Consider the following 25262-nt stretch of genomic DNA (forward strand, 5'->3'; position numbering starts at 1 on the left):
CAGCGAGGGGTAGCAGCTGGAAGCCCAAAGCCAGTGTTCAACGTGGGGTACGCCCCAGCCAGGGATCCTGGAGCCGGCGGGGGCAGCTAGGACAAGCCGTGAGTGGGCGCTCCCCCGCAGACCCTAACCTGGAACCGCGCGGGTCCCAGCGACGCCGCTCGCCCCGCCCATCTCCCCGCCCCTGGCCCCACCCAGTACCCCTCCGCTGGCCCAGCTCCTGGGCGCCCGCCGGGTCCCGCCCCGCTGGCTCTGTCCCGCCCCCTAATACTCCTGGTCCGGGCAGCTGTGGGCGCCATGGGGACCGCTTCTTCGCTTGTGAGCCCCGCGGGCGGGGAGGTAATCGAGGACACGTACGGGGCAGGCGGTGGAGAGGCCTGCGAGATCCCGGTGGAGGTGAAGCCCAAGGCCCGCCTGCTGCGCAGCTCTTTCCGCCGGGGTGCGGGAGCCGCGGCAGCGGGGGCCGGGCCCGGGTCGCTGAACCGCGGGGCGGGCGGCGGCGGGCTGCTGGGGGCCAGCTTCAAGTCCACTGGCTCTTCGGTGCCGGAGCTGGAGTACGCGGTAGCTGAGTACGAACGGCTGAAGAAGGAGTACGAGATCTTCCGGGTCAGCAAGAATCAGGAGTTGCTGTCCATGGGCCGCCGGGAGGCCAAGTTGGACACGGAGAACAAGCGGCTGCGGGCCGAGCTGCAGGTAACGCTGGGCCTGGGCGCGCAACCAGGGAGGCCTCAACGCCCGCCGGGGGAAGTGAGGTCCGGGCCGCCTACGCTTGGCCGCGTAGATGTTCTCGGACCGTGCCCATCCTGTCTCCTTTCCAAACCAAGTAGTTTTGAAAGTTGCGCAGAAACTGCCGTGCGTATTAAAGGGGCATATTCTCTTGGAGTCTAAACTGACTCCTTAACTAATGCCACACCTTTTCTATTTCTGGTTCATTCATTCAGTGGCCATCAAGCAGTTAGCCTGAATGTGCCCCGAAGCAGCAAACGCCAGTCTCCATGGGGCTCTAGAAAAGTAGGTTCACACAGGGCACACACACAAAATACTTCGATACAATCTGTTGAAATAACTCATCAAAATCTTCCCAGGAGTCTTTAACTCCCCCCCCCCCCGCTAAAATTTTACAGACCTCTAAGGTGGAATGCGTGTTTTGGTTTCTTTGTGTGGTTCCATTGCTCTTGGGTTTTAATGACCTTAAAGTGAATTTTTCTGGAAGCCCCTGATTGTCACTATCTTAACTACTGTGGTTGAGGTGTACTCCAATTCCCTTAATTCATTTAATTTACTTTAAAAAAATTTCATGACCTCCCTGTGGCAGATCTATTTTAATTCATTAAAATGGTATATAATAAAGCTAAAGATTGCTTTTCTGTGATCAGAGTTGTGAGACTTTGTGCCAATGGTTTGGGGTCCTTTTGAGAGTTGTTGTTTGTTTACTTTATTTCTTTATTGTGGAAGACACTTCTAGACAGACAGTCCAAGCCTTCTTGGGCGCATCACAGTAGGAATTGAATAAATACCTCAGACTGAAGTTTCTAGAAGGAGGAAGCAGTCTCTTCTAGACCAGGCATGCCAGTCAACCCCCCCACCCCCCACATTAGCTGTTGTATCATCAACACTTGTTACCTGGAAAGAAATACTTATCAGCAGTCCGTCCATCTGTTGTCTTACCAGTTTTCCTACCGAGCAACCTTAATGCACTTGCATGTACAGAATGGTTGTATACATTTCAGGTATCTGATTTCATGGGTGCAAGCCACTCTCCAATAAACACTGCACATTGGAAGTAACTGTGAGATGGAGGTAGAAGAGAACCAGTGTCAAGTGCAGTAAGGGTGGACAAATGCCACAGTCTCAGGTTCCTCCTGTTACCAGTCCTGATTCTTTATGTAATCTTTTTCATTACTTTCTCACATAGCTAGGCATAAACAGTTTTTCTGTATTTACTTAATTCATTTAGTGAGATGTTAAGTGGAAGAAGTCTGTGGATAATAAGATGAATAAGACCTGGAGACAAAGAGCACATGTTCTCACAGAATTATCCTTCACGTTAAGCTTAGAAACTATACTTCTTGTTCCCTGAGAGATGGGGAAAATGAGGTGTGAGATTAAGAACTTGTACACTAGAGAAAAAGTACTTTCCATGGAAAGCTTAATGGTAAAGTGTCTTCATTTACTATAGTTCAGGTATGTTTGCATTTTTATTATGTGTTTGAATAAAATTAGTTCTTGATAACTGGTAAAACAATAATAAGTAAATTGTTAAAATTCTAAGATATGTAATATGTATGTAAGGTAATATAAAACTGGGGAAGAATACCATTTTTGTTAGAAATAACAAGGTAAATTATTTCAGGCACTTCAAAAAACTTATCAGAAGATACTTCGGGAAAAGGAAAGCGCTTTGGAAGCCAAATACCAAGCAATGGAGAGGGCAGCTACATTTGAACTTGACAGAGATAAAGTTAAAAGGCAATTCAAGGTATTCCTCACGTTTTTATGCTCAAAGTGATGTGGAATAATAACTACCCATATTCAAGGTTCATATAATGCTGAGATAAAATGATAGTGAGCAATGTGGGAGTCATGAAAATTCTAAGAACTAGAGTAAAACACTTTACACTTTCAAGTTGAACCTGGTAAACTTGAGATAGTTTCAAAGGAAAAGTATAAAAGTGAACATTTTAACAAGGATATTTTAAAAGAAATGGAGTGTTTTGAATGGAAGGGCATTGCTGGCCTTTAGTGGCGGGGCGGGTGGGGGGGACACATTTACTAAACATTTTGCAGTTCACAAGGCAGCCCCACACCACAGACACGCATCCTGCTGTCGTTCCAACCGGTCCAGTGGTAAACAGTGAGGCGGGGTACTCGGATTACTCATCCTACAAAGGAGGGGAGCAAGAACCAAATGAATGAAAGATTTTTCCCTTTAAAAGTTGAAGACACTTTTTATTATAGCAGATTTTCAAAATCTAAATTCTTCTTTCCAAGATTTTTAGGGAGACCAAGGAAAATGAAATTCAGGACTTACTGAGGGCCAAACGAGAGCTGGAGAGCAAACTTCAGAGGCTACAAGCTCAAGGGATCCAAGTATTTGATCCTGGGGAGTCTGATTCGGATGACAACTGTACAGATGTCACTGGTAAATGTATTTCCTATTTATAATATTTTGAGCTTTCAATAGGGGTATGATGCTATCATAGAGCCAACTTTGAATTCTTTTACTTACCAGTAATTGCTGTTACAGAGTTGCATTTTTCTCTGGTTCTCAGCTCTTACAAAAGCTCTTTTCCGTGAAGTACAGGATGTTGTCAGGACTGAGGTTTCTTCTGCCTTGCGCTCTGCCAGCCTTGACCCACAGCTTTTCTCTCTCTAATCTAAGATAGCTCCTCCAGGTTCCACCGTCACATCTATGTTTTAGCCAGGGGAAGAGGAGAGGGTAACATTCTCTTCCTTAAAAGCAGAGGCTAAAAGCTATACAGGTTACTTCTACTCAAATTTTATTGGCCAGAACTACACCTAGGATACTTGAAAAGTATAATCATTAATAGGAGAGCCTTGTATCCACCTAAAGTGCAGGGTTCTTATAAAACAAAGAAGGGGAAAGTGGATATTGTTGGACAGTTAACAGTCTCTGTCACGTTGTTTTTCTACATAACGATGTAGTCTTTGCAACTATCAGTTACAATGTCTGCATAGTATTTCATTGTGTAGTTTCCAGTGCAGTTTTATCAACTGTTCAAAAAGTTTTTATTTTATAATTAAACATATAAAATATGTTTTTTCTAGAAATAAAGAAATGCCCAGCCCTGGCTGGTATGACTTAGTGGATTGAGCACCAGCTTGCCAAACGAAAGGTTGCCAGTTCGATTCCCAGTCAGGGCACATGTCTGGGTTGCAGGCCAGTCCCTCAGTTGGGGTCTTGCAAGAAGCAACTGATTGATGTTTCTCTCATACATCAATGTTTCTTTCCCTCTCTTTCTCCCTTCCTTTCCCTCTCTCTAAAAATAAATAAAATATTTAAAAGAAAAAGAAAGGAAGAAAAGCCTGGAATCATACGATGAAAGGGTCTACTGTGTTCCAAGAAACCATTAATAAAGTGTGACTGATATTGAAAAAAAGAAAAAAAGATTCTATTTAAAATGTGGGAAAATGCAAACATACTCCCATTTATTTAAAAAAATAATTATATTCTTACAAACTTATACATTTTGGAGTGAAGTGTGGCAACTGACATCTCCTTTTAATTTGTATTTTAGGACAATTGGAATCTGACCAGCGTTCTAGGGTTTTCATTACCAGGTTTTCGGGGGGGGGCACGGAATGAAGTGATTCGTGTTAGCTTAGAGTGATTAAGAAGATGCTTTTATGCCCCACAGTAATTCTGGCAGTTATTTCAGATTTGACACATGTTAAAAATGTACAGTGTTTTAAAAATATTGTATTTTTATTGTCTTGGCAAGTTAATAAAAACCAATTCATATTTCCTCCTAGGTCTTTCTTCATCTTTTTTTTTTGAGATTTTATTTATTTATCTTTAGAGGGGAAAGAGAGAGGGAGAGAAACATCAATGTATGGTTGTCTTTTGTGCGTCCCCTGCTGGGAGTTGGCCTGCAGGGAACTGGACTACAACCCAGGCATGTGCCCTGACTGGGAATCGAACCGCGATCCTCTGGTTCGCAGGCCCGCACTCAATCCACTGAGCTACACCAGCCAGGGCCTCTTCATCTTTTAATTGAAACATGAAGAGAGAATATTTGAGGGAATGTCACTCATTTGAAATTCAAAGACCTACAGATAATCTCAATTTTGCCAGAAATTTAGCGCAACCTGTAGTTTCCTTATGTTTAGTCAAGGACGCTTTATAGATATTCTGGCAAATATAATTTACATAAGTACCTATCAATTCAAACAATTTTGTTGCTTTGGGGGGTTAAAGAGGATATACTGTTTACATGTTAGCTTACAGCCTAATGAATTACCAACATTAATTACTACTGTGCTAGAAATAGTATTCCTTTGGAATTCTTTCCTTCACATTTTACACTGGTACTTAAACCATATAGTTAGAAATGTTTTTTAGAGCTTTTGTGTGGGGGTGTTTTTATGTCTGTTGTTATAATTCCTTTGTTTTTTTAAATTAAGATTATGGAGGTGACATTGGTTCATAAAATTATATAGGTTTTAAGTGTACAGTTAGTTCTATGAAACATCATATGTATGTCATACTGTTCTTAATTTTTTTCATCTTTTACTTTTTAATTCCCTCTTTGAAACTAAGATGATAACCAGAATTACATTAACCTGTACCTTAGAACTTGGCAGAAATGGGTGGCAAAGGACTTTCAGAATGATTCACGTTAATATATGTTGTACTTACAATATTGTAGTATTTTTTAAAATTAGAAATCCTGTTCAGTATACCTGGTAAGTTTTTGAACATTCAAATAAAATCTCTTGCTTTCACAGCTGCTGGAACCCAGTGCGAATATTGGCCTGGAGGAGCCTTGGGAAGTGAACCTTCCATAGGGAGTATGATCCAGCTTCAGCAGTCCTTCAGGGGTCCTGAGTTCGCCCACAGTTCTATAGATGTGGAAGGGCCCTTTGCAAATGTCAACAGAGGTAACACACATCATTTGCCAATTACTGATGGTAGTGACTGTTTATCTACTGTACTCTGGTGCTGGGACAACTACCATCAGCAGAACATGAGATCTGTATTCTGGATGCCTTCCATTGTCAAACCATCGTGCACGGGTGCTGTCACTGACCAGGGCTGATGAAATTACCTGTTCCCCTCAGGATCAGGTGGTGCTCCATGGCCAGGCTGTCCATTCATGTTCTGATAACTGAACAGATGGTCTGAATTCTCAGGTGTTTAGATGAGTAGTGAGAGTCTAATTGAGAAATAGTAGTTTTTAGTCTTTCCCCATGCATCTTTGATGATGTAGAAGGTTAGAGCAGGTTGCAGAGTAGAATATAAAACCTCAGTTATGTGATATAGTTCTCTTAGTCAAAAGTCATGTCATTTTTTATAATTGGTATCTAAAACATCTCCAACATCTGCTTAGAATTTCAGCACCAGTGCAGATCTGGGGTGTTGTAAGTAGCTCTGCTCTTTTTTCTTAGAACTGTAAAATTATTTATCTATTAGCAAAATAAAAATCATTTTTAAATTATGCCTTTTGAGTTAGCCAGATATTTCTTAAGATGTTCTTTAACACTAAATAGCATATGATTGCCATCATTTTACACCGTTCTAGACCTTTCTTTTTGACTTAATATAACGCAAGAATAGTAAATAGGTAAAACCATAGGCCAACCTGGTAATGTGGGCTCTCCTCTAGCGGCAGACTTTTGAACAGCCCCTGTGGCCTAATTGCATGACATGTGACTGAAACCACCAGCAAAGACCACTGGCGACATTGATTGTTTTAAGTCCCAGGATAGAATTTCACATTAGAGAACTGATTGTCTTCTAATATGTTATTCTAAAAGTTACACCAGTATTAACAAGTGAGATCAGATTCCATTCTAAGGTGCCTGTTGTGTTTTTCTGACTTTCTAAAAATCATCTTGTCAAATGCTTTCTGGTGATTTTTTTCATGAACGTATGGGAAATTTTATTTTCAGATGACTGGGATGTCGCTGTAGCTAGTCTGTTACAGGTCACTCCGTTGTTTTCACATTCTCTGTGGAGTAACACCGTCAGATGTTACCTCATTTCTACAGATGAAACCCAGCCCGAAATGGGTCTTTTCCTTAAGGTAAAGATGTTTATAAATTCTGTATTCACGGATTTAAAATAGAAAGTAATGTTGTTTCCCATTTCTGATTCTGCTACATTTAAACCTCGTGGTTTGCTACCTACTCGATATGTCTTAAAGAGCAGGAAGCATTTTGGGCTTTTCTTAAGAGAAAATCTTGCTTAGTATTATCAGTATTTTTAAATGAAGGTCTTGGAACTTTTGTGTTTTTGAATGCTTCGTTACGCATTCTCCACGATGTGTACGTCCCTTGCTGATAATGCCTCTTTAGTTAATATCTGTCTGCTCTATCCTTGAATCCGTGTCAGGTTATAACAAAATTGAATCCTTGTTATGACTTTTACTTTTTCAAAGTAGCCATCAGGGTTAATGGAAGGCAGGGGTTGGCAAACTCCAGCCTGTGGGCCAAATCTGGCCTGCTGTCTACTTTTGTATGACCTGGAAGAAAGGTTGTTTTTTACATTTTTAAATGGTTGGAAAAAGTCAAATGAAGAATAATATTTTGTGACGTGAAATTCAGATTGTAGTGTCTCTAAATAAAGTTTTCTCAGAACACAGCCACGCTCATTTGTTTACATTTCGTCTGTGGCCACTTCTCAGTGCCATGGCAGAATAACTTGTGACAGAGACCGCGTGGGCTACAAAGACCTCTGCCCGAGCAGCCAAGTTGTTAGGCTGTTATTAATTTGTGAAAACATTTGCTGACTACTGTCGGTTTGCTCTAACTGAATTTTAAGTAAATCTGCACATCTCGTGCTGTACCTGCTCTATTAGCATCCTCCAGACTGTTTAGTAAGTTCATTTAGTGCTTTTTTTTTAATGTTACTCAGTTTTGGTAAAAGGATAAGTATTTTGCAAACCAAAGCTTTTACTCGCTGAGTATAGGTTATTCCCAAAGACATGTTGAAAGAATTACTAATATGTTGCAAAATGAAAGTCATCATTACTTAGTAACTTAATTTGTTATGACCAACATATTTTTATTTTATATATGTTTGTTTAGTATTCTAATATTTCATGGTGGGTACTTTTTTCCTATATAGATCTGTGGGTTTATATTTTTCATTCTTTACAACAAGAAACATAAATCATTTGGAATAATATTAATAAAAATAAATACCAAAGCAAAATAACCTAATATTTTTCTCCCATTGTTTTAGGCTTTATAATTTTCTGAGCTAGGAAATAGCCAAGTTATTAAACCATTATTACTTTCATTTTATAAAGAAACTTGCCTTTGCCTTTTCTCTTAAAGATTTTTTAAAAATATGATTGTATATTTTTTAATCAGAAAATATCCAATCTGCTCTAAAACATGCTTTTTTAATTTAAGTAGTATGAAACTGACTAGACCTTTAGTTAAATATGCTGTGCTTTTATATGTTTTAACTTGTTTTTAGGACTATTCACCTAAACTTAAAAGAATGTGTGAGACAATGGGATATTTTTTCCATGCTGAACATTTTCCAATAGATACTGAAAATCAATACCTCACTGTAAGAAAGTGGGAAATTGAGAAGAGTTCATTAGTTATCCTATTCATTCATTTAACTTTACCAAGGTAAGCTGAAAATTGTGTAATTTTTTACAGGAGTTAAGCTTCTGACTTTTCATTTATTTGCAAAGCCTCATGAGTTTGATCCATCATTGTGAGCCATGTTTAACAGTATGTGTGAGAGCTTTTTATATTAGATTTAAAAAATTAAAGTTGCATATACTTTAAAATTTAATTTAATGCCCTCTCACTGTCTAGTAATCGACATATTTTATTTTAAGGCTAAGCTGGAACAGAGCTATAAAAACATCCATTTGCAGAAAGCTGCCCTTGCTGTGCACCTGGGCCTGTTCCGGCCACTTGTTACTGCAGTAACCCCCATATGGGCACTTAGGTTGATTGTCTGCTGCTACAGTGCAGTACAGTAAAAGAAATACTGATTTCCAATCTAGCTGTTTGTTGGAAGACTGTGAAGAAGCTTTCCTGAAAAATCCTGAAGGCAAACCACGATTGATTTATCATCGTTTGGAGGATGGGAAAGTCAGTTCTGACTCTGTCCAGCAATTGATTGATCAAGTGTCTAACCAGAACAAGACCAACAAAGTCAAGGTAAAATTCGTAGGTTGTTTTTTAAGAACATGCTTGGCAGAGGCAAGTGCTAGAGCAAAGGCCATGACATGAGAGTGATCGGGCATGTGTGGAGAGGGGAAGGCAGAGTGCACGAGGTAGAGTGAGGGGAGAAGAGTAGAAAAGGTGAGAGGAGGCTGATCGTGAAGAACCCTGGAGACGATTTTAAGGACCTTGTTTTATTTTCTTGGAGTGAGATGGGAAGCTGTTGGAGGACTTTAGCAGCAACAGCAGAAGAAATTTAATTCTGAGGAGGATCGCTCAGGCTTCTGTGTTGAGAACTGACTGTGGTTCAGGGCCTGTGGGAGAGGTCAGAGTTGGAGACTCGTGGAGTCATCCAGGTGGGAGGTGCTGGTGGCCTGGACTGGGGTGATGTAGAGGAGGTGATGGGAAATGCTAGGGCTCTGGATGAAGTTTGACGGTAGTCAACAGATTTCTTAACAGATTCATTGTGAACTATGAGAGAAAGAGGAATAAATAGCAGTATGTGGCTAAAAAGTATGACCTGTGAGTAGACAACTCAGATTCTTTTCTGGGCTTTTTTCCCCATTTCTTTTCTTTTCTCTTTTTTTTTCTTTTCTATCTACCTGACCAAGAATTAGCATAAGGAGGAGCCTTTTTATAATAACCTTTCCTAAGAGCATGAGGAAAAGCAAAACACTGATGAGTGGAGAAAGAGATTTAATCAGCCCTACATTCATGGTGAGATATACTTTAGAATGGAGATTGCAGGCTTTGCATGACTGCACACTGAGTTAGTTTGGGAAATGTTTATGTAATGTGAAGAGTACAACAGAAAACAGCTCTAGGATTTTTGTAACTTTTTAGTTCTCTTTATTTTAGCCAGAAAATAAGACCAAATGTGAATACAAGCATTTTTATTTTATTTTATCCTCTTAAGGTTTTATTTATTTATTTCCAGAGAGAAGGGACGTGAGGGAAAGAAACACCCACTGATTGCCTGTTGCACACCCCCAACTGGGACCTGGCCTGCAACCCAGGCGTGTATCCTGACCCTTGGTCTGCAGGCTGGTGCTCAGTCCACTGAGCCACACCAGCCGGGGCACAGAATTTTTCTTACATCATTTAGTGTTAAAAAGGTAGCTCGAGACCAGCATAACATTAAACCAGAGAGTCTAAGTCCAAAAAAGTGATTTTTTATTATAGTTAATCTCCAGAACCATTTCTGTCTTTGTTTTTATTTTTTTATTATCAGTTTACTCCACCAAGTCTCATGAGAAAAGATACTAATTCCTCTTTCTTATCTCTAGTCTTTTAATTCTATAAATCTTTTACGAATTCGTGTACTAGAAGGATGAATTTATTTTATGAAACTAAGATAAAATAAGGTTCTCTCTACCATATTATAAATGTGAACATATGCTGAGCCTTCATGGCAGTTCACCTGATACACTTTCTAAAACCATTGTCTTATTCTAACCTTAACAGATATCAATCATTTTAGTAGTAGGCATGATCTTTACAGATGGGGCATTCTTTCAGCAAATTCAAAAGACTGTTGTACATAGCCAAATAGTATTTTGCTTTTTTGTTTTGTGGAATTAACTTTACTGGCATAGAAATTGATTTTGGTGTGTTTTGAAGGTTATGTATATTGAATGGTACAGAAATATGTAGACAAAATTTGGACACATAAGCTAAAAACATACACTGTTTGATTATAGCATTGTTCACACTAAATCTCTTGTGTGACCTTGGACAGATTACTTTACTTGCCTCGATTTCCTCTTTCATAAAATGGAAGTGATGATGGGGTTTCCCTCAGAGGGCGGTTGTGGGGGTAAATGGGCTAATCCACGGAAAGTACTTAGAACAGTTTGTGGCACATAAGGACTAGGAAAGTGGTCACCACCCCCACTTCCCCCTGTTATTACTGTTTTTTCTTCTTGTTAAACTTTTTTCCCCTCCAGATCATTGATCACTCAGGAGATCCTGCAGAGGGTGTATATAAAACTTATATTTATGTGGAAAAGATTATTAAACAGGTAAATATGTGTCCCCTGCAAGATTTCATCTAAAATATTTAAGACTGCTTTCCCTAAAATTGGGTTTTCCAGAGAAAACCACGTGTTTGTTTTCTGAAAACAGTGCTCAGGGGGAGCACCATTGTCTGTGTTGGGCGTTCGTCCTGCGATGTCCTTGTGGAATGACAGTGCCACGCACCTGTCTCATCTGTCTCACGGCTGTTTGGTGCTTCAGTACCGTGAAGTATAAGATGTAATACAAAAGTGCTAGTTAAAAAGTAAGAGAAAATGCCCACTCCTTGAATTTTTGTGTCTTTGAAAAGCCCTCAAACTTTTCTACTGTGTCATTCCTAACGACACAGAGGGGTGAAAACACCTGTCAGGGTTGTGGAGGCGTCTGGAGCTGGAAGTTTCTATGATGTCTCAAGTATTCCCTTGAAGATGTATGGGTGTTATATATTCTGCTTGATAGTATGTCTGTGTTTAATTTTTTAAGATTTTATTTATTTATTTTTAGAGAGAGGGGAAGAGAAGGAGAGAGGGAAAGAAACACCAATGTGTGGCTGTCTGTCACTTGCCCCTCCCTGGAACCCAGTCCACAACCCAGGCACGTGCCCTGACTGGGAATCGAATCAGTGACCCTTTGGTTTGCAGGCCGGCACTCAATTCACTGAGCCACACTTATCAGGGCTATTTTTAACATAGAATATTTAAAATCATGAGTCAGCAAAAATGGTAATAATGATGAAAAGAAAAATAGGCCTTCCCCTTTAAGTCAAATGGGCACTAGATGTACCGTGTTCAGCCACGGTTGCCTGTACCTGCCAAAACCTCCCCCAGGGGGCTGGGGGCCCAACCCGAGACGTGCAGAGATACGTCATCGGAGTAAAAGAGTGAGCCCCGAAACATGATGATGATAAGACTTCCGGCAGCGCATTTTGTGTGATGTTCTTTAGTATGACTTTTGACATTATCAGTTTCGATTTTCTGAACAACCATTTGAACTTTAGGACCAATTAAATAAAATGACGTGAGCATAAGTAACAGCAAGTGAGATGGACATACTTACTTCCATCTTCACCACTAGAAGGATCACAGATTTTCAGTGATATAAAGGCTGCAGATCACAACAGAAATATTTGATATCAAGAACCTCATATAAGTAATTACATCCTTATAAAAATGTAAAGGAGCATGTTTCTTAGTATTTGTACAATCTTAAAAATTACTCATCAGCCAGATAGAACCAAAGATGTTGTATAACATTTTTCAGAAAACAGATCCTGTGGGAGTCAAGTAACCCTTCTAACTCTATTTTTAATAAAAGAGAGAGGTCTTGTCTTTATTGTTTCAATATTTCTTTTTCTATTTTAAAACTTGTGTTTTTTTTTATAGTTACAATTTGTTCTTGTAGGTACTCCCAAAGCCATGGTTTTGGACTTGCTCTCCCTAGTAGTGAAGTCCACCTTAGGCCTTTGTGCTAATGCCGCTTGCTACAAGGTTTTTTTGTGTTTCATAAGTTTTCATGTGCTTGCTCTTGGTGCTCAGGACATCTTAGGCTTTGAGAACACAGACCTGGAGACCAAGGATTTGGGGAGTGAAGATTCTATTCCAGAAGAAGACGACTTTGGGGATGTTCTGTGGGACATACATGATGAGCAAGAGCAAATGGAAACTTTTCAACAGGCTTCAAACTCAGCCCATGAATTGGGATTTGAGAAAGTAAGCATTTAGAGTATTGTTCCAACAAAGATCAGTCTCCATTTAAAGGTGGCGTGATGACTGTGTTTTCACTTAAATATAATCAAGGTTTATGTTTGTGTTAGTGTCTGCCCTCATGGCTTGATTATCTGTTGTGAGACATGCACTTACATACATGCCATGTGAAAGGTACGTGAGATGAAATACACTTATGAACATCAAACAGTTTTAGTTGCAGATTAGGATTTATCAACCACATGTTCATTATGCTACCGTCTGTCATTCATCAGATCAAGATTAAGATAGCTAGGAAATTTAATAAAAATAGTAAGCCTGTCTGTTCTTCCAGTTCTTGGGGGAAATCAAAGTATAAAGCATTGAGAAACAGTAGTTGATGTTGTAGGCAGATCACTCCTTCAGCATCCTTAAATAAACTAACAATTCGAAGTGTACATAGTATCTGTGCCCAAGTTCAAAATATTTCTAGTGCTTTTTAAATTAATGTTAAGAACTAATATTTTAAAAAATGTTTATAGTAGCTGTCACAAACAGCTATATTTTTATAGAAATTTTATAATTTAAACTGTGTGTTTATGTCCTGATTCTTCCATTTCCTAACCATATTTGGTCAAGTTACTTAACTCCAAACTTTGACTTTCTTGTCTATAAAATAAGAATAATTAGTAGTACCAACCACAGGGTTGTTGAGTGGAATAAACCAGATTATACGTGTAGAGCACTTGGCATAGTACCTGACATGAGATGAATGTTAAATTGTTGTTATTTTTTTATGAGTGGGGAACCAATTAACAAAAAAACTGTGTATTCTTACATGTTTAAACTTTAGTAACTTTCAAACTACCCTCCATTTGGGGCAATACACCTATCAAGATGTTTTTTCCACTGCTCAGAACATTTTTTTGAATTCGTCTTTTTTGATGCCTTTTAATGCTTCTGCCATTTTTTGTTTCATTTCCTCCACATCAGCAAAGTGTTTCACTTTGAGGACTTTTTTCATGCAGGGAAACAAAAAATAAGTCACTCAAGGTGTGAGACCTGGTGAATAGGGAGGGTGGGACATGGGGATCATGCTGTTTTTGGTCAAAAACCGCTGAACACTCAGCGCAGTGTGGGCAGATATGCTCATAAATCACGCACTGTGAAATGGGCAAATGCACTGAAAGAGTCTTCAAAAAAATTCACTGAAGCTGAACATAGCCTTTCACACCGCCACCAGCTGGTACAGTAGCACAGATGGGTTCTCAGGACACTCAACTAGCCGGAGAAACCGGTACTACCAGGGGCTTGCCTTCCAGAAGTTAATTCTGGGGTTTTTTTTGAGGGGTCCCCCTTGTAAGAGAGGTATTATCATCATTATTTTATAAATGAAGAACCTAAGATACCGATTATGGTTCGCCTAAGAGCACACAGTGAGTAGATTGCAGATCCAGGATTTGAACCAAAATCTGTCTCTAAATCTTAGGGTTTTTTTCTTCTATAGCAAGAGGTCTTAATCTGGGAACTGTGGGTCTGTAAATGGGCTTTATGTGGGACAATGAATTAAATTGTTAGGGCATGCAAGGTCATTAGTCAATAAAGCTTTTGCTTCTTTAGAAACTCATTGCTCTCAGAATTATTTGAGATCCTGGAGAATATAGTATGCATTTAAATTTGACAAACAGAGAACTTGAGAAATTACACCAGATAATCGTTTATTGTAATTGCTGGAAATTTCTGCTGCCCTAAAGCTAGCCGCAAACTACTTATTACAAATTCTTTTAAATCCTTATCAGCTGTCATTTAGACGTCTGATACAATTAATAAATGTTTCAGCCCTCAAGTTAACTTTGGAATCTCCTTAATAAGTACTAAGATATTTTGATTTTCTGAATGTTTCCTTTTCAGCTCTGAACCAGTTTTTAATATCTGGGGAAAGCCTAGGAAAAATGGTTCTTGGACTTTGCCCAGAGCTCAGAAAGATCTCAGGTGGCCTGTCCTGATTCTCTGTAGCAAACCTGCTCTTGTTTGGACCTACCCTCAGGAATCCCTGGAAACTGAGGTGGTCTCCAAGACAGGTGTTTTGACCAGGAGCTCAAGGGTGCCTGCGGGTTGCCCCCTGAAGACACTCTTTGTTATTTTCTGTAGTTTAGGGGCTAACGGGGAATGCAGTGGCCTCCCTGCAGCATGGTGCGAAACACCTGAGTCCTGTAAAACCCCATGGGGGTCTTAAGTGTCCCTCCTTCACTATTTATAGCAAAACTGTGTGTAGAAGAAATGGGGGCCCATTTATAGTTGGTTAACATACCAACCATAAAAATAAGCAATGACGAGGATGCTGTTGACTACAGCAGGTTTTATTTTCTCATGCAGCTTCTCTCCAAAGAGTTGAGAGGATAATCAGAAGTTGACTCTGTTGACTATTTTAAGGAGATGCGCTTCCTCACAATTTAAATTCGTTTTTATTTCTAGTATTACCAACGCCTCAATGACCTCGTGGCAGCACCAGCACCGATCCCGCCCCTTCTTATATCTGGAGGACCAGGTTCTGGAAAATCCCTTCTTTTATCAAAGTGGTATGATGCAGTACAATTAAATTGTTACCACGGTATCATTTGAATTACAGGATTCAATAAAATGTAGTGTTGTATGTGTGCCTGGCTGCATAGTCTGTGTTAAACATTAAAAGAGCAAAAAGAGGTAAAATAATAGTTTTGTGCCCTGAAGTGAACACAGCTTAGATATTAGAGAGAAGATGCAAAATGAGAAATGAGTAGAAATTTGTGATTGTGTAGCTAAACGATATAGGTCAGAACTAAGGGAGCGCTTTGTAAGGGAGTGAGCAGTGTGACATGGAATTAGGTGAAGTCTAGAAGGGATGTGCCTTTATTTTCAATTACTGGCTTCATCTTAAAAGTTTCATTGGTATTTTAAATATGTGAAGCAAGGCAAGGACTATTTAGAGTGAAAGAAATCATAAAGAATATAAATATGAAGGGTAACCTTTACTATGAATGTCAACTAGTTCTTCAAATTATGGACTAAGGTTCATATAAGCTAATAAATTCTCTCCATTTCATTTCAGTCCATCATATTATTTAAAGATAAGTAGTAAGAATATTTTTTCATTAATAACTGTTGACATTGAAGAGTTAGCATATGTTGTTTCTTATTGCCTTTTTATTTAAAGCCATGTTTGGAAAATACTATTTTTGTATTTAACAAGGAAACTTATTTTTTTAATCTAATACCATATTTATAATTAGAGGTTGATGGTAATTTTACTAATACTTTAAATTCAAATGTACACTATTTTGGCTTACATTTGTGAATATCAATTTGTAATTAAAATGAGTCTATAATTTTAACAGTTAATTTAAAAGGATCTAAAAGTAGAGAAAAATGGAAACTTCCCATATTTTCTAAAAATTGGCCCTGTGATTGCTGATACGTAGCATGTGAAAATAAGTGCACTGTGAACCCTCTTCTGTGACGGTAAATGAGCTTCATTCTTTCAGGATTCAGTTACAACAGAAGAATTCCCCTAACACCCTCATTCTGTCTCATTTTGTGGGGAGACCCACGTCAACCAGCTCAGAGTCCTCCTTGATTGTTAAACGACTTACTCTAAAGGTACAGTGGTCCGTCTTTTGGAATGACCAGAGTTTTTATTTAGATTCAGGGGTTATTGGAGCTAAGTACCTGGCGATAAACCAATTTTCAATACTACCCATTTGTTTTGGTTTTGCATAAGGTTAAAAATACTACTCATTGCAATCTGTGCCTGAATTTGGGGTTAAACTGCAGAGATAGAAATACTTGTCACCAGCTGTGATAAAGCGTAACTGCTTCAGTCCGTGTGTGTTCTCATCTGCCAGCTGATGCAGCACTCTTGGTCAGTCTCTGCTCTCACGCTGGATCCTGCCAAGCTTCTAGAAGAATTTCCACGCTGGCTTGAAAAACTGTCTGCCCGTCATCAAGGCAGTATCATCATCATCATTGATTCCATAGATCAAGTTCAGGTACGGTTTTTACTTTGCAACCTATTGACATACTCAGAACAATACAAAAATATCAGTAATGATTGTAGCAGGCATTTAATTTACATGTTTGCAAGAAGAAAGTCTTGATATTGTTTCTTTTACTTCTGCTTAATTTCTGAAGAGGAAGCATGTGGATAAAAAAATACTGTTTGCTAGTAGATGCTAATACCTTGTTGGGAAAGACCAACTGAATTTTCAGAAGTAGCAAAAATTGTTAATTTTGACATATTTCTAGGGCCTGGGTATTTTCTTAAGTGTCCAGAATTCAGATCTGCAGCAATTGCCTTTTGCCACTTTTTCTTCTAATATTCTGAGATAAATCATCCCCCAAAAATAAGATGTTAAGTCTAACAGTAGTGAGAAACTTACAGAGAATTTTTGTTTAACTTGGGGAGCTATTATTGGGTTGTTTTGAAATATTTTAATTAATAGATTGAATTTTGTTTTTATATTTTTAAGCAAGTTGAAAAACACATGAAATGGCTGATAGACCCACTGCCAGTGAATGTAAGAGTAATTGTTTCTGTGAATGTAGAAACATGCCCTCCAACATGGAGGTACGACGCTAACTTTAGTTCTTCCAGATTATGTGAAATGCTTTAAGTACAAACAAGGCAAGGTTTTTGATATGTGTTTGTGTTTTTCATGTTTTTATAAAAGTGGCAGTGAGGATGGGGAGAAGTGGACCTTGTCAGGAAAAAGATGCAAACTGGAGGGTTTGGGGGGGGTTAAGTCTGGGATGTAAGAGGGGGGAGAGCTGAGATGACTCCCCAGTTTCTGACGAGGAATCAAGTGACTTGTGGTCCTCTGAACTGAAGGGGAAGTCCAAAGGACAGGAAGGTTTGTTTTCCAACATGGTTAGTTTGAGTTGCCAATCCCAACTTGATGTCTTGTAGGCAGTTACATTTATGGATGAGGAGAACAGGAGAGGGCTGGGCTGAGGTCCTGAAATGCGAGCTCATTCCGACAGTCCTCCCAGAAGGGATGCAGTGGTGGACTTCCATGGGGCAGTATTTCCCCACCTATTTCTGCTCCCACAAAGAGCTTTTTCAGTAAATGTTCTCACCTTCCTGCCTAGAGGTTTAATACCACACATATTCTATTTGTTAGTTCATGCATATAAACAGATATGTGTGTATATTTATGCTTCATACATAAAAAGAATAAGATTTTTCACCCCATCCCCCAATAGTCTTCACCATTCCACTGAGAATGCATGTTGTAGGGTGATTAAATTTCATTTGGATACAAGTAACTTGTGGGCAAAGACTGTGTCTCGTACTGCTCCTCCTGGGTATAGCACACAGAACTAGAGATGCTCTACCACTTCACTACCTAATGCCCATGCTGTTTATTTTATGATGGTCTTTGTTGTGGTTAATTGTTGAAAATAGTGATACACATTGGAATAAACAAAATAATATTACTTAATAGGATTAACAGATTAGTTTTGCTTATTTTATAAAGGCAGTATATAAAATTAATTCTTGTAGTGGATTTTGACTTGCGGGTAGAGTACAGCTTTTGTGCTATTATTAGGAGAGAATTTCATTTTTCGTTTCTTTAAATAAAAGGTTGTGGCCTACTCTTCATCTTGATCCTTTAAATCCGAAAGATGCAAGATCTGTTATAATGGCAGAATGCCACTCTGTAGACGTTAAATTGAGCCAGGAGCAGGTAAGTATTTTGAATTATGCTGCTGTCTTTTACTCTTTGTCAGCTTTCCTGTAAAACACCTTATACGAGACTTAAAAGTCAATATTCTCTCTTGTTATAAGGAGAATTGAGGTTAGTAATTACTTTGTTAAGTGCATTTGCTGTTAAATTTATAACAGATACAAAAGAAGCAGTAAGAAAGATTTTGGTCATAGGTTTACCTGACTACATTATATTAAGCAGGTATTTTAAAAGCCACACAAGCATTTGTGTGTCGCCCTCCCCGTGGCCCAGCACCCATCGGCAGCGACACTGCTGATGAGACGGCAGGACCTGTGTCCTTCCTGCAGGGACATTTGTTGGCGGCTCGCTAGTCAAGACCTCTTAACCCCAGGGTGGTTTTGTATTTTGTTTTGTTTTTTGGCGAACTGGTGCAGGAGAAGAAGCTAGAACGACATTGTCGTTCTGCCACAACCTGCAATGCTCTTTATGTCACCCTTTTCGGCAAAATGATCGCATGGTAAGTGGTGATTGTTTTACATGACCTTCTGCATATTTCCTGTTTGCTGCAGATGTCTTCCTCGCCATGTGGCACGGAGAACTGATCACCATGACAATCTCATAGGCCACTCAGATTCTCTTTATTCTAACGGTGATACTAACATCCTGTGCGAATGTGACTTGTGGCTGAAGGTCAATAGCCTGTGAATTACCACAACTTGTTGAATATGTTTGTGTAATTTTCATCATACTAACCTTTTCCCTACTGGGGGTTGCAGAAGAAGGCTTCATTTGGGGCCCACCCTTGAGGGCTCATTGTCACCTGCTTGAGACCCCCTAGTTTGGGGGAAGTGAGGAGTCAGCTGAGGCGTAAAAAAGTTATTTCTGGTGCCCTTGAGTATTAGTAGGTAGGTATGTAGGTGGGAATTTTTAGTTGTCTCTGGTGTCAAATCCTGATAAACCTTTCATCTTAAAATAGATTATTTTAGATAATTCATTAGTAATTTGTGTTTAGCTAAGCATTAGAAAGTTTCACTATTTTTATTTCTTCTTTAGTACTCCCTCCGCCTACTTGTTTGGAACCATATGAAACCAGAGTTAAAAATGATGAATTTTTGGTATTCATTACAATAGATACTAATTGTAGCACAACTCATATTCTAGACATTGAGTCTAGTACTCTTGTCTCTTAGTTCCACATTCTCATCTTAAGCACCAAGTCTGAAGTGAAAAAAATCTTCGAAACCTTGACTTGCCCATGGTATTTGCACTGTCCTTTCCCAGTGTTCCGTAGTCGTGCAGTGAGTGAGTCTGCCCTCTGTGAACATCAGGAAGTACAGTGCAAGGCACTTTCCTTACATTTCACAATGTTTATTGAAATCTATTTGAGGACTATGGACCCTTTTTTTGGTTTTGATTTTTTCTCTTTTTTAGATGTCTTTTTCATTAAAAAGTGAACTGGTAAATATTGTGTAATAATTTAAAACAAACATCCCTGTTTACTAATTTTCTTTAGCCTGATATTTTCCTAATTCTGGCTCTAAAAAATTTAATTTGCATGGCTTACTAACTAATATTTATTTAGGTGGCATACTTCTAGATGATAAGAACCATGTCTTACTCATTTTTATATTCTGTAATACACAGTAATTGTTTGAATTGAATAGGAACCAGCCTTTGTTTATTGAATTGAATTAAATGGTACACTAAAATAAACTTGACCCTAGCAGCCCCATAAAACTATTGTTTTCCTTCATCATGTTTCAGAATTCCTGTTATCAGTTGCTGTGTAAAAAACAGAGATCACATTTTTCTTAATCTACCCCAAATTTTTCGCAGATGTTGGCAGTCTGTGAGAAATTAAATCTATTCTCGATTCCAACAGTGCTGGGAAAGCAGGCAATTTAGATAAAATCCTTCATCAGTGTTTCCAGTGTCAAGATACTGTGTCATTGTACAGACTTGTTCTGCGGTCTATCCAGGAATCCATGGCAAACGATGCGGATAGAGAACTAATGAAACAGGTAAAGTGCAGTAAAATTATGAATGGAAGATTAGTTTGCTTTGTTTGTATTTGTGTGAATTGAAATACATAGCAAATAGCAAATTTTGGTGAATGTGGGCTTGAATACATTTCAAGCAGACCCAGGAATGTGTGCTTGCGTCCAGAACTGGTATCTCAGGAAATTTGCGTTTTCCTACTTATTGAGATTTTTAATCTTTTCATGGTTATTGGCTGTTCTTGTTTCTTCTTATGTGAATTTGTTGTTCAAGTCCTCTAAACACTTGTTAATTGAACTATTTGTCTTTTCCTTATACATCTGTAGAATGCATTCTTAAAGGTTCTACATACTGAGCACAAACCCTTTGTTACCCAGTGTGCGAGTACATGCTCTTTTCCTGTTTGTTTCTTATCTTTTAACTTTATGGTGTTATTCATTATGCAAAGTTTTATTTTGATGGAGGGCTCTTTATATATTTTGAAGATCAAATCCTTGTGTGAGGTATCATTGGCAAATATGGTTCTCTTTTGATTTTAATGCTGTTTTTTTAGCCATGGAGAAGCTTTTTATTTTGATGAGATCCCATTTGTTTATTCTTTCCTTTATGTCCCTTTGCTCTAGGGGACGTATCAGTGAAAATATTACTGTGTGGAATATTTAAGATTTTCCTGCCTATGTTCTCCTCTAGGACTTTTATGATACCACGACTTATATTTAAGTTTTTTATCCACCCTGAATTTATTTTTGTGTGTGGTGTAAGTTGGTAGTTGAGTTTCATTTTTTTCCCATGTAGCTATCCAGATCTCCCAACACCATTTGTTGAAGAGGCTGTTTTTACTCCATTTTATGCTTTTTCCCCCTTTGTTGAATATTAATTGACCATAGAGACTTAGGTTTATTTGGGCTCTCTATTCTGTTCCACTGATCTCTGTGTCTGTTCTTATGCCAGTACCAGGCAGTTTTGATTACAGTGGCCTTGTAATACAGTTTGGTATCGGGTATTGTGATCCTTCCTACTTTGCTCTTCTTTCTCAAAATTGCTGCAGCTATTCACGGTCCATATGGAACTGTTTACAGTTCCATATCTTATTCTTGATTAGTGTCTTTTGGGAAGTGTGTTTCATTCTAAAAAATCTGTTTATCAGTTTCTTAGGTCATTTGAATCATAAATTTGAATACAAAATTAATAAACTTAAAAGAATTATGGAAATTTTAATGATCATTAGCTGTGTATAGAAGTACTTTATGATCATTGTAAATTTTTCTACCTAGATTCTCTGCCTCATAAATGTTAGTCATAATGGCGTGAGTGAATCAGAACTGATGGAGCTCTACCCAGAGATGTCCTGGCCTGTCTTGACCTCCCTTATTCACAGTTTATATAAAATGTGTTTGCTGACTTACGGTTGTGGCTTGCTCAAATTTAAACATCTGCAGGTAAGTGTCATTTTAATAAGTATTGTTTAGTTTTTACTTACAAATGTCAACATATTGCATACTGCATCATACCATATTATACAATATTATTTTAAGCTTCAGTTATAAGACAAAATTGAAATCTGAAATTCAGTATTACAGATTCTTTTGTAATGATTTTAGGTTAGATGTAAAATTTGGTTAATAAAATTTGGCTTATGTTTAATATTATATGTAGTACCTTTATGAGATGGTTATTACTTTAAAAGGTCATTTCTTTCTGGAAGAGAAAGTATCTTTTTTCCCCATTTTATAATTCATTGAATTGCAGGTGTAGTTATATATGTGGTGTAGTTATATACGTATTAAAGAGCTTGGACTCTGTAAGTCAGTTCTTACAACCAAGAGGTTCTAAGCTCTTTAGAGCTTAATAGCTACGTAACCCTGGGCCAGTTCTTCAGGCCCGGGGCAACTTTTCCAGCCTACCACAGGGGTTGTGAAGAGAATTAACTGACATGGCCCTTGGTCCTTGTGAGGTACAAGACGTGATGTGTAGCACATAGTAGTAGTAAATGTTTAGGAAATATTGACTAATGCAATTTTTATCTGCAATGCCATGATTGGTTTATATATGTTTGTAAATGGAAACAAAGTCTTTCATGTGAGTATGCTGTATAAAATGTTTATAATTTTATAGGCTTGTATTTCTTCTTTATTGTTATTCTTTTTAGTACTTTTTAAATCCACATCTTTAGTATTTTTATTGAACTATAGTTTATACACACCATTATGTTGTTTTCAGGTGTACAGCAATGATTCTGCATTTACATTTCTGAGATTTTTTAATATATTAACTAAAAGCTTAAAGTAAATTATGTTTGAGTTCTTAAAATACTAGTACAGGAAATTTTATTCTTGTATCAGTTTATCACATAAATACATCCTGAATTTTAAAATATTCTAATGCCATTTCTAATCTACGACAAGAAGAATTAAATAATTGAAAATTCCATTTTACAAATTCATAATACCAAAGTAGAATGCAGTGCTTTCTCTTTTTCCTCCCTAGGCTTGGGACACAGTCCGACTGGAGTACATGGGAGATGCCGCCGTTACTGCCTCGTGCAGGCAGAAGCTGATCGGTTACTTCAGCTCGCAGCTGAGGTATCGTAAGTGCCGTAGTGTCCCTCGTGTTTTCTGCTCCCCCCTCACCTCTGTGTCCTTAGTTCTCTTCCTTAACTTACAACTGCACGTATAAATATTTAATTACTACGAAAAGATTAAGTTCTTGCCCTATTTTGTTAATGTCAAAAGGATAAAAGATAATTCTGTAAGTCTTAATTAACACTACTGTGCTAAAGATTTAAACTTAAACCAATGCAGGATCATTTTATTACTTTCATCTTATTCCAGTTAAATAGTTAAAAAAATAGCCTGTGTATATCTGTGTTGTGTATATGTGGGTTCGTTGAGGGTTGGTGTTTTGGGTTTTTTTATAATTCAATTTTAGGAAAATACCTTTACAGTTTGGTTGGTGTCCCTGAGTATAACTTTATTTATTTCCCTAGTTATATCGGTAAAGTTTCTGACGTTAGTAATTAAAGAGTCAGAGGTATACACTAAATATATTTCTCGTCCTTCAGCACTGGTCTGAAGCCTTTCGAAGCGTTCTCATTGTAGGAAGGTGCTGTGAGTGTTGTCCCTTCTCTCCTGCAGTCAGGACCCAGTGACTTGGAGAAGCGCAGATGAGCTGCCGTGGCTTTTTCAGCAGCAGGGAAGCAAACAGCAGTTGCACGATTGCCTTCTCAATCTCTTTGTGTCTCAGAACCTCTATAAGAGGTAAGAAACGTTTTTAGAACACCTTTCCCCAGAAAAACATGTTTAAACAGTTGTACCGCCTAACAAAGAAAAATAGCATTTTTAACTTAAAAATGGGTCCAATTTCTGTCCTGCCTGAAATATAAAACAGTGTGGGAGAAATTTAAGACAGTTTGCAAATTATAATGAGTTCTGTTTTTTTCCAGGAGGAAAAAAGTAAAAAGATAGAGAATGGCTGCTTCATAAAATCAGAGCTAGGATGATCTTTTTATTTTTTTAAGTTATATTTTATTGATTATGCTATTACAGTTCTCCCAGTTTTTCTCCTTGTGCCCCTCTGCACCCAGTAGCCTCCACTCCCTCAGGCAATCCCACACCATTGTTCCTGTCTGTAGGGTCGTGCCTGTAAGTTCTTTGGCCGCTCCATTTCTTATACTACGTTTTACATCCCATGGCTATTGTGTAATCACCTGTTTGTCCTTCTTAATCCCCTCACCTCTTCACCCATTTCCCCATGCTCCCCTCCCATCCGGCAACCATCAAAACACTCTCTGCATCCATGATTCTGTCTTCGTTCTTGCTTGCTTAGTCTATTTTTTAGATTCAGTTGTTGATTGATATGTATTTATTGCCATTTTATTGTTCATAGTTTTCATCTTATTTTTCTTAAATTTAAGTCCCTTTAACATTTCATATAATAATGATTTGATGATGATGAACACATTAGTTTTTTCTTGTCTGTGAAGCTCTTTATCTGTCCTTTGATTCTGAATGATATACTTGCTGGGTAGCGCAATCTTGGCTATAGGTCTCTACTTTTCATGACTTTGAATATTTCTTGCCATTCTCTTCTAGCCTGAAAAGTTTCTTTTGAGAAATCAGCTGACAGTCTCATGGGAACTTTCCTATGGGTAACTTTTTTTCTCCTACTACTTTGAAGATTCTCTCTTTATCTTTGGCATTTTAATTATGATGTGTCTTGGAGTGGGCCTCTTTGCATCTGTCTTGTTTGGGACACTGTGCTTGCATGTCTATTTCCTTCACCAAATTAGGGACGTTTTCTTTCATTATTTCAAATAGATTTCCAGTTTCTTGTGCTTTTTCTTCTCCTTCTGGCACCCTTATGATGCGAATATTGGAATGCTTGAAGTTTTCTCAGAGACTGCTTACACCATCCTTATTTTGGGGGTTCTTTTTCTTCTTGTTCTGATTGGTTGTTTTGTGCTTCCTTATCTTCTATATCATTGATTTGATTCTTAACTTCATCCACTCTACTGCTGTTTCCCTGTAAATTGTCCTTTATTTCAATTAGTATGTCCTTCGTTTCTGACTGGATCTTGTTTATGCTTTTGAAGTCCTCACTAAGTTCCTTGAGCATCATTATAACCGGTGTTTTGAACTCTGCATCTGATAGGTTGCTCATCTCCATTTCATTTAGTTCTTTTTCTGAAGTTTTGACCTGTTCTTTCATTTGAGCCATGTTTCTTTGTCATTTGGCAGCTTCCCTGTGTTTGTTTCACTGTATTAGGTAGAGCTGCTATGACTCCCTGTGCTGGTAGCATGGCCTAATGTAGCAGGTGTCCTATAGGGTCCAGTGGCACACCCTTCCCTATCACCCAAACTGAGTACTCAAGGTGTGCCCTTCGTGTGGGCTGCATACACCCTCTTCTTGTAGTAGAGCATTGATTGCTTTTGGCAGGTTAATGGGAGGGATTTACCCAAGCCAGTCAGCTACCCAAGCCAGTTGGCTATGACCA

General features: G+C 38.4%; 1 protein-coding gene across 2 annotated transcripts in view; it reads left to right on the plus strand.

Annotated features, from left to right (window-relative positions):
• The first annotated feature begins 231 nt into the window (after nucleotides 1-231).
• Nucleotides 232-25262, plus strand: part of NPHP3 (nephrocystin 3) — a 35142-nt gene continuing 10111 nt past the window's right edge. The window contains exons 1-19 of one of the 2 annotated variants that reach the window (XR_005068683.1): nucleotides 232-690; nucleotides 2351-2476; nucleotides 2989-3139; nucleotides 5467-5619; nucleotides 6631-6764; nucleotides 8165-8325; nucleotides 8712-8868; nucleotides 10818-10892; nucleotides 12420-12593; nucleotides 15042-15145; nucleotides 16088-16202; nucleotides 16448-16591; nucleotides 17072-17169; nucleotides 18187-18289; nucleotides 18706-18788; nucleotides 20154-20292; nucleotides 21544-21708; nucleotides 22757-22851; nucleotides 23404-23526. Coding sequence is in view for 1 of the 2 variants with exons in the window: in XM_037061273.1 (XP_036917168.1) it covers nucleotides 295-690; nucleotides 2351-2476; nucleotides 2989-3139; nucleotides 5467-5619; nucleotides 6631-6764; nucleotides 8165-8325; nucleotides 8712-8868; nucleotides 10818-10892; nucleotides 12420-12593; nucleotides 15042-15145; nucleotides 16088-16202; nucleotides 16448-16591; nucleotides 17072-17169; nucleotides 18187-18289; nucleotides 18706-18788; nucleotides 20154-20292; nucleotides 21544-21708; nucleotides 22757-22851; nucleotides 23404-23526 (2696 nt within the window). In the remaining variant the exon portion in view is untranslated. The remainder of the gene's footprint in view (nucleotides 691-2350; nucleotides 2477-2988; nucleotides 3140-5466; nucleotides 5620-6630; nucleotides 6765-8164; nucleotides 8326-8711; nucleotides 8869-10817; nucleotides 10893-12419; nucleotides 12594-15041; nucleotides 15146-16087; nucleotides 16203-16447; nucleotides 16592-17071; nucleotides 17170-18186; nucleotides 18290-18705; nucleotides 18789-20153; nucleotides 20293-21543; nucleotides 21709-22756; nucleotides 22852-23403; nucleotides 23527-25262) is intronic. The other variant, XM_037061273.1, reaches the window with a different exon arrangement.

The sequence above is a fragment of the Sturnira hondurensis genome, unplaced genomic scaffold, assembly GCF_014824575.4.
Source record: "Sturnira hondurensis isolate 20B ecotype Veracruz unplaced genomic scaffold, ASM1482457v3 Scaffold0013299, whole genome shotgun sequence".
Classification (NCBI taxonomy): Eukaryota; Metazoa; Chordata; class Mammalia; order Chiroptera; family Phyllostomidae; genus Sturnira; species Sturnira hondurensis.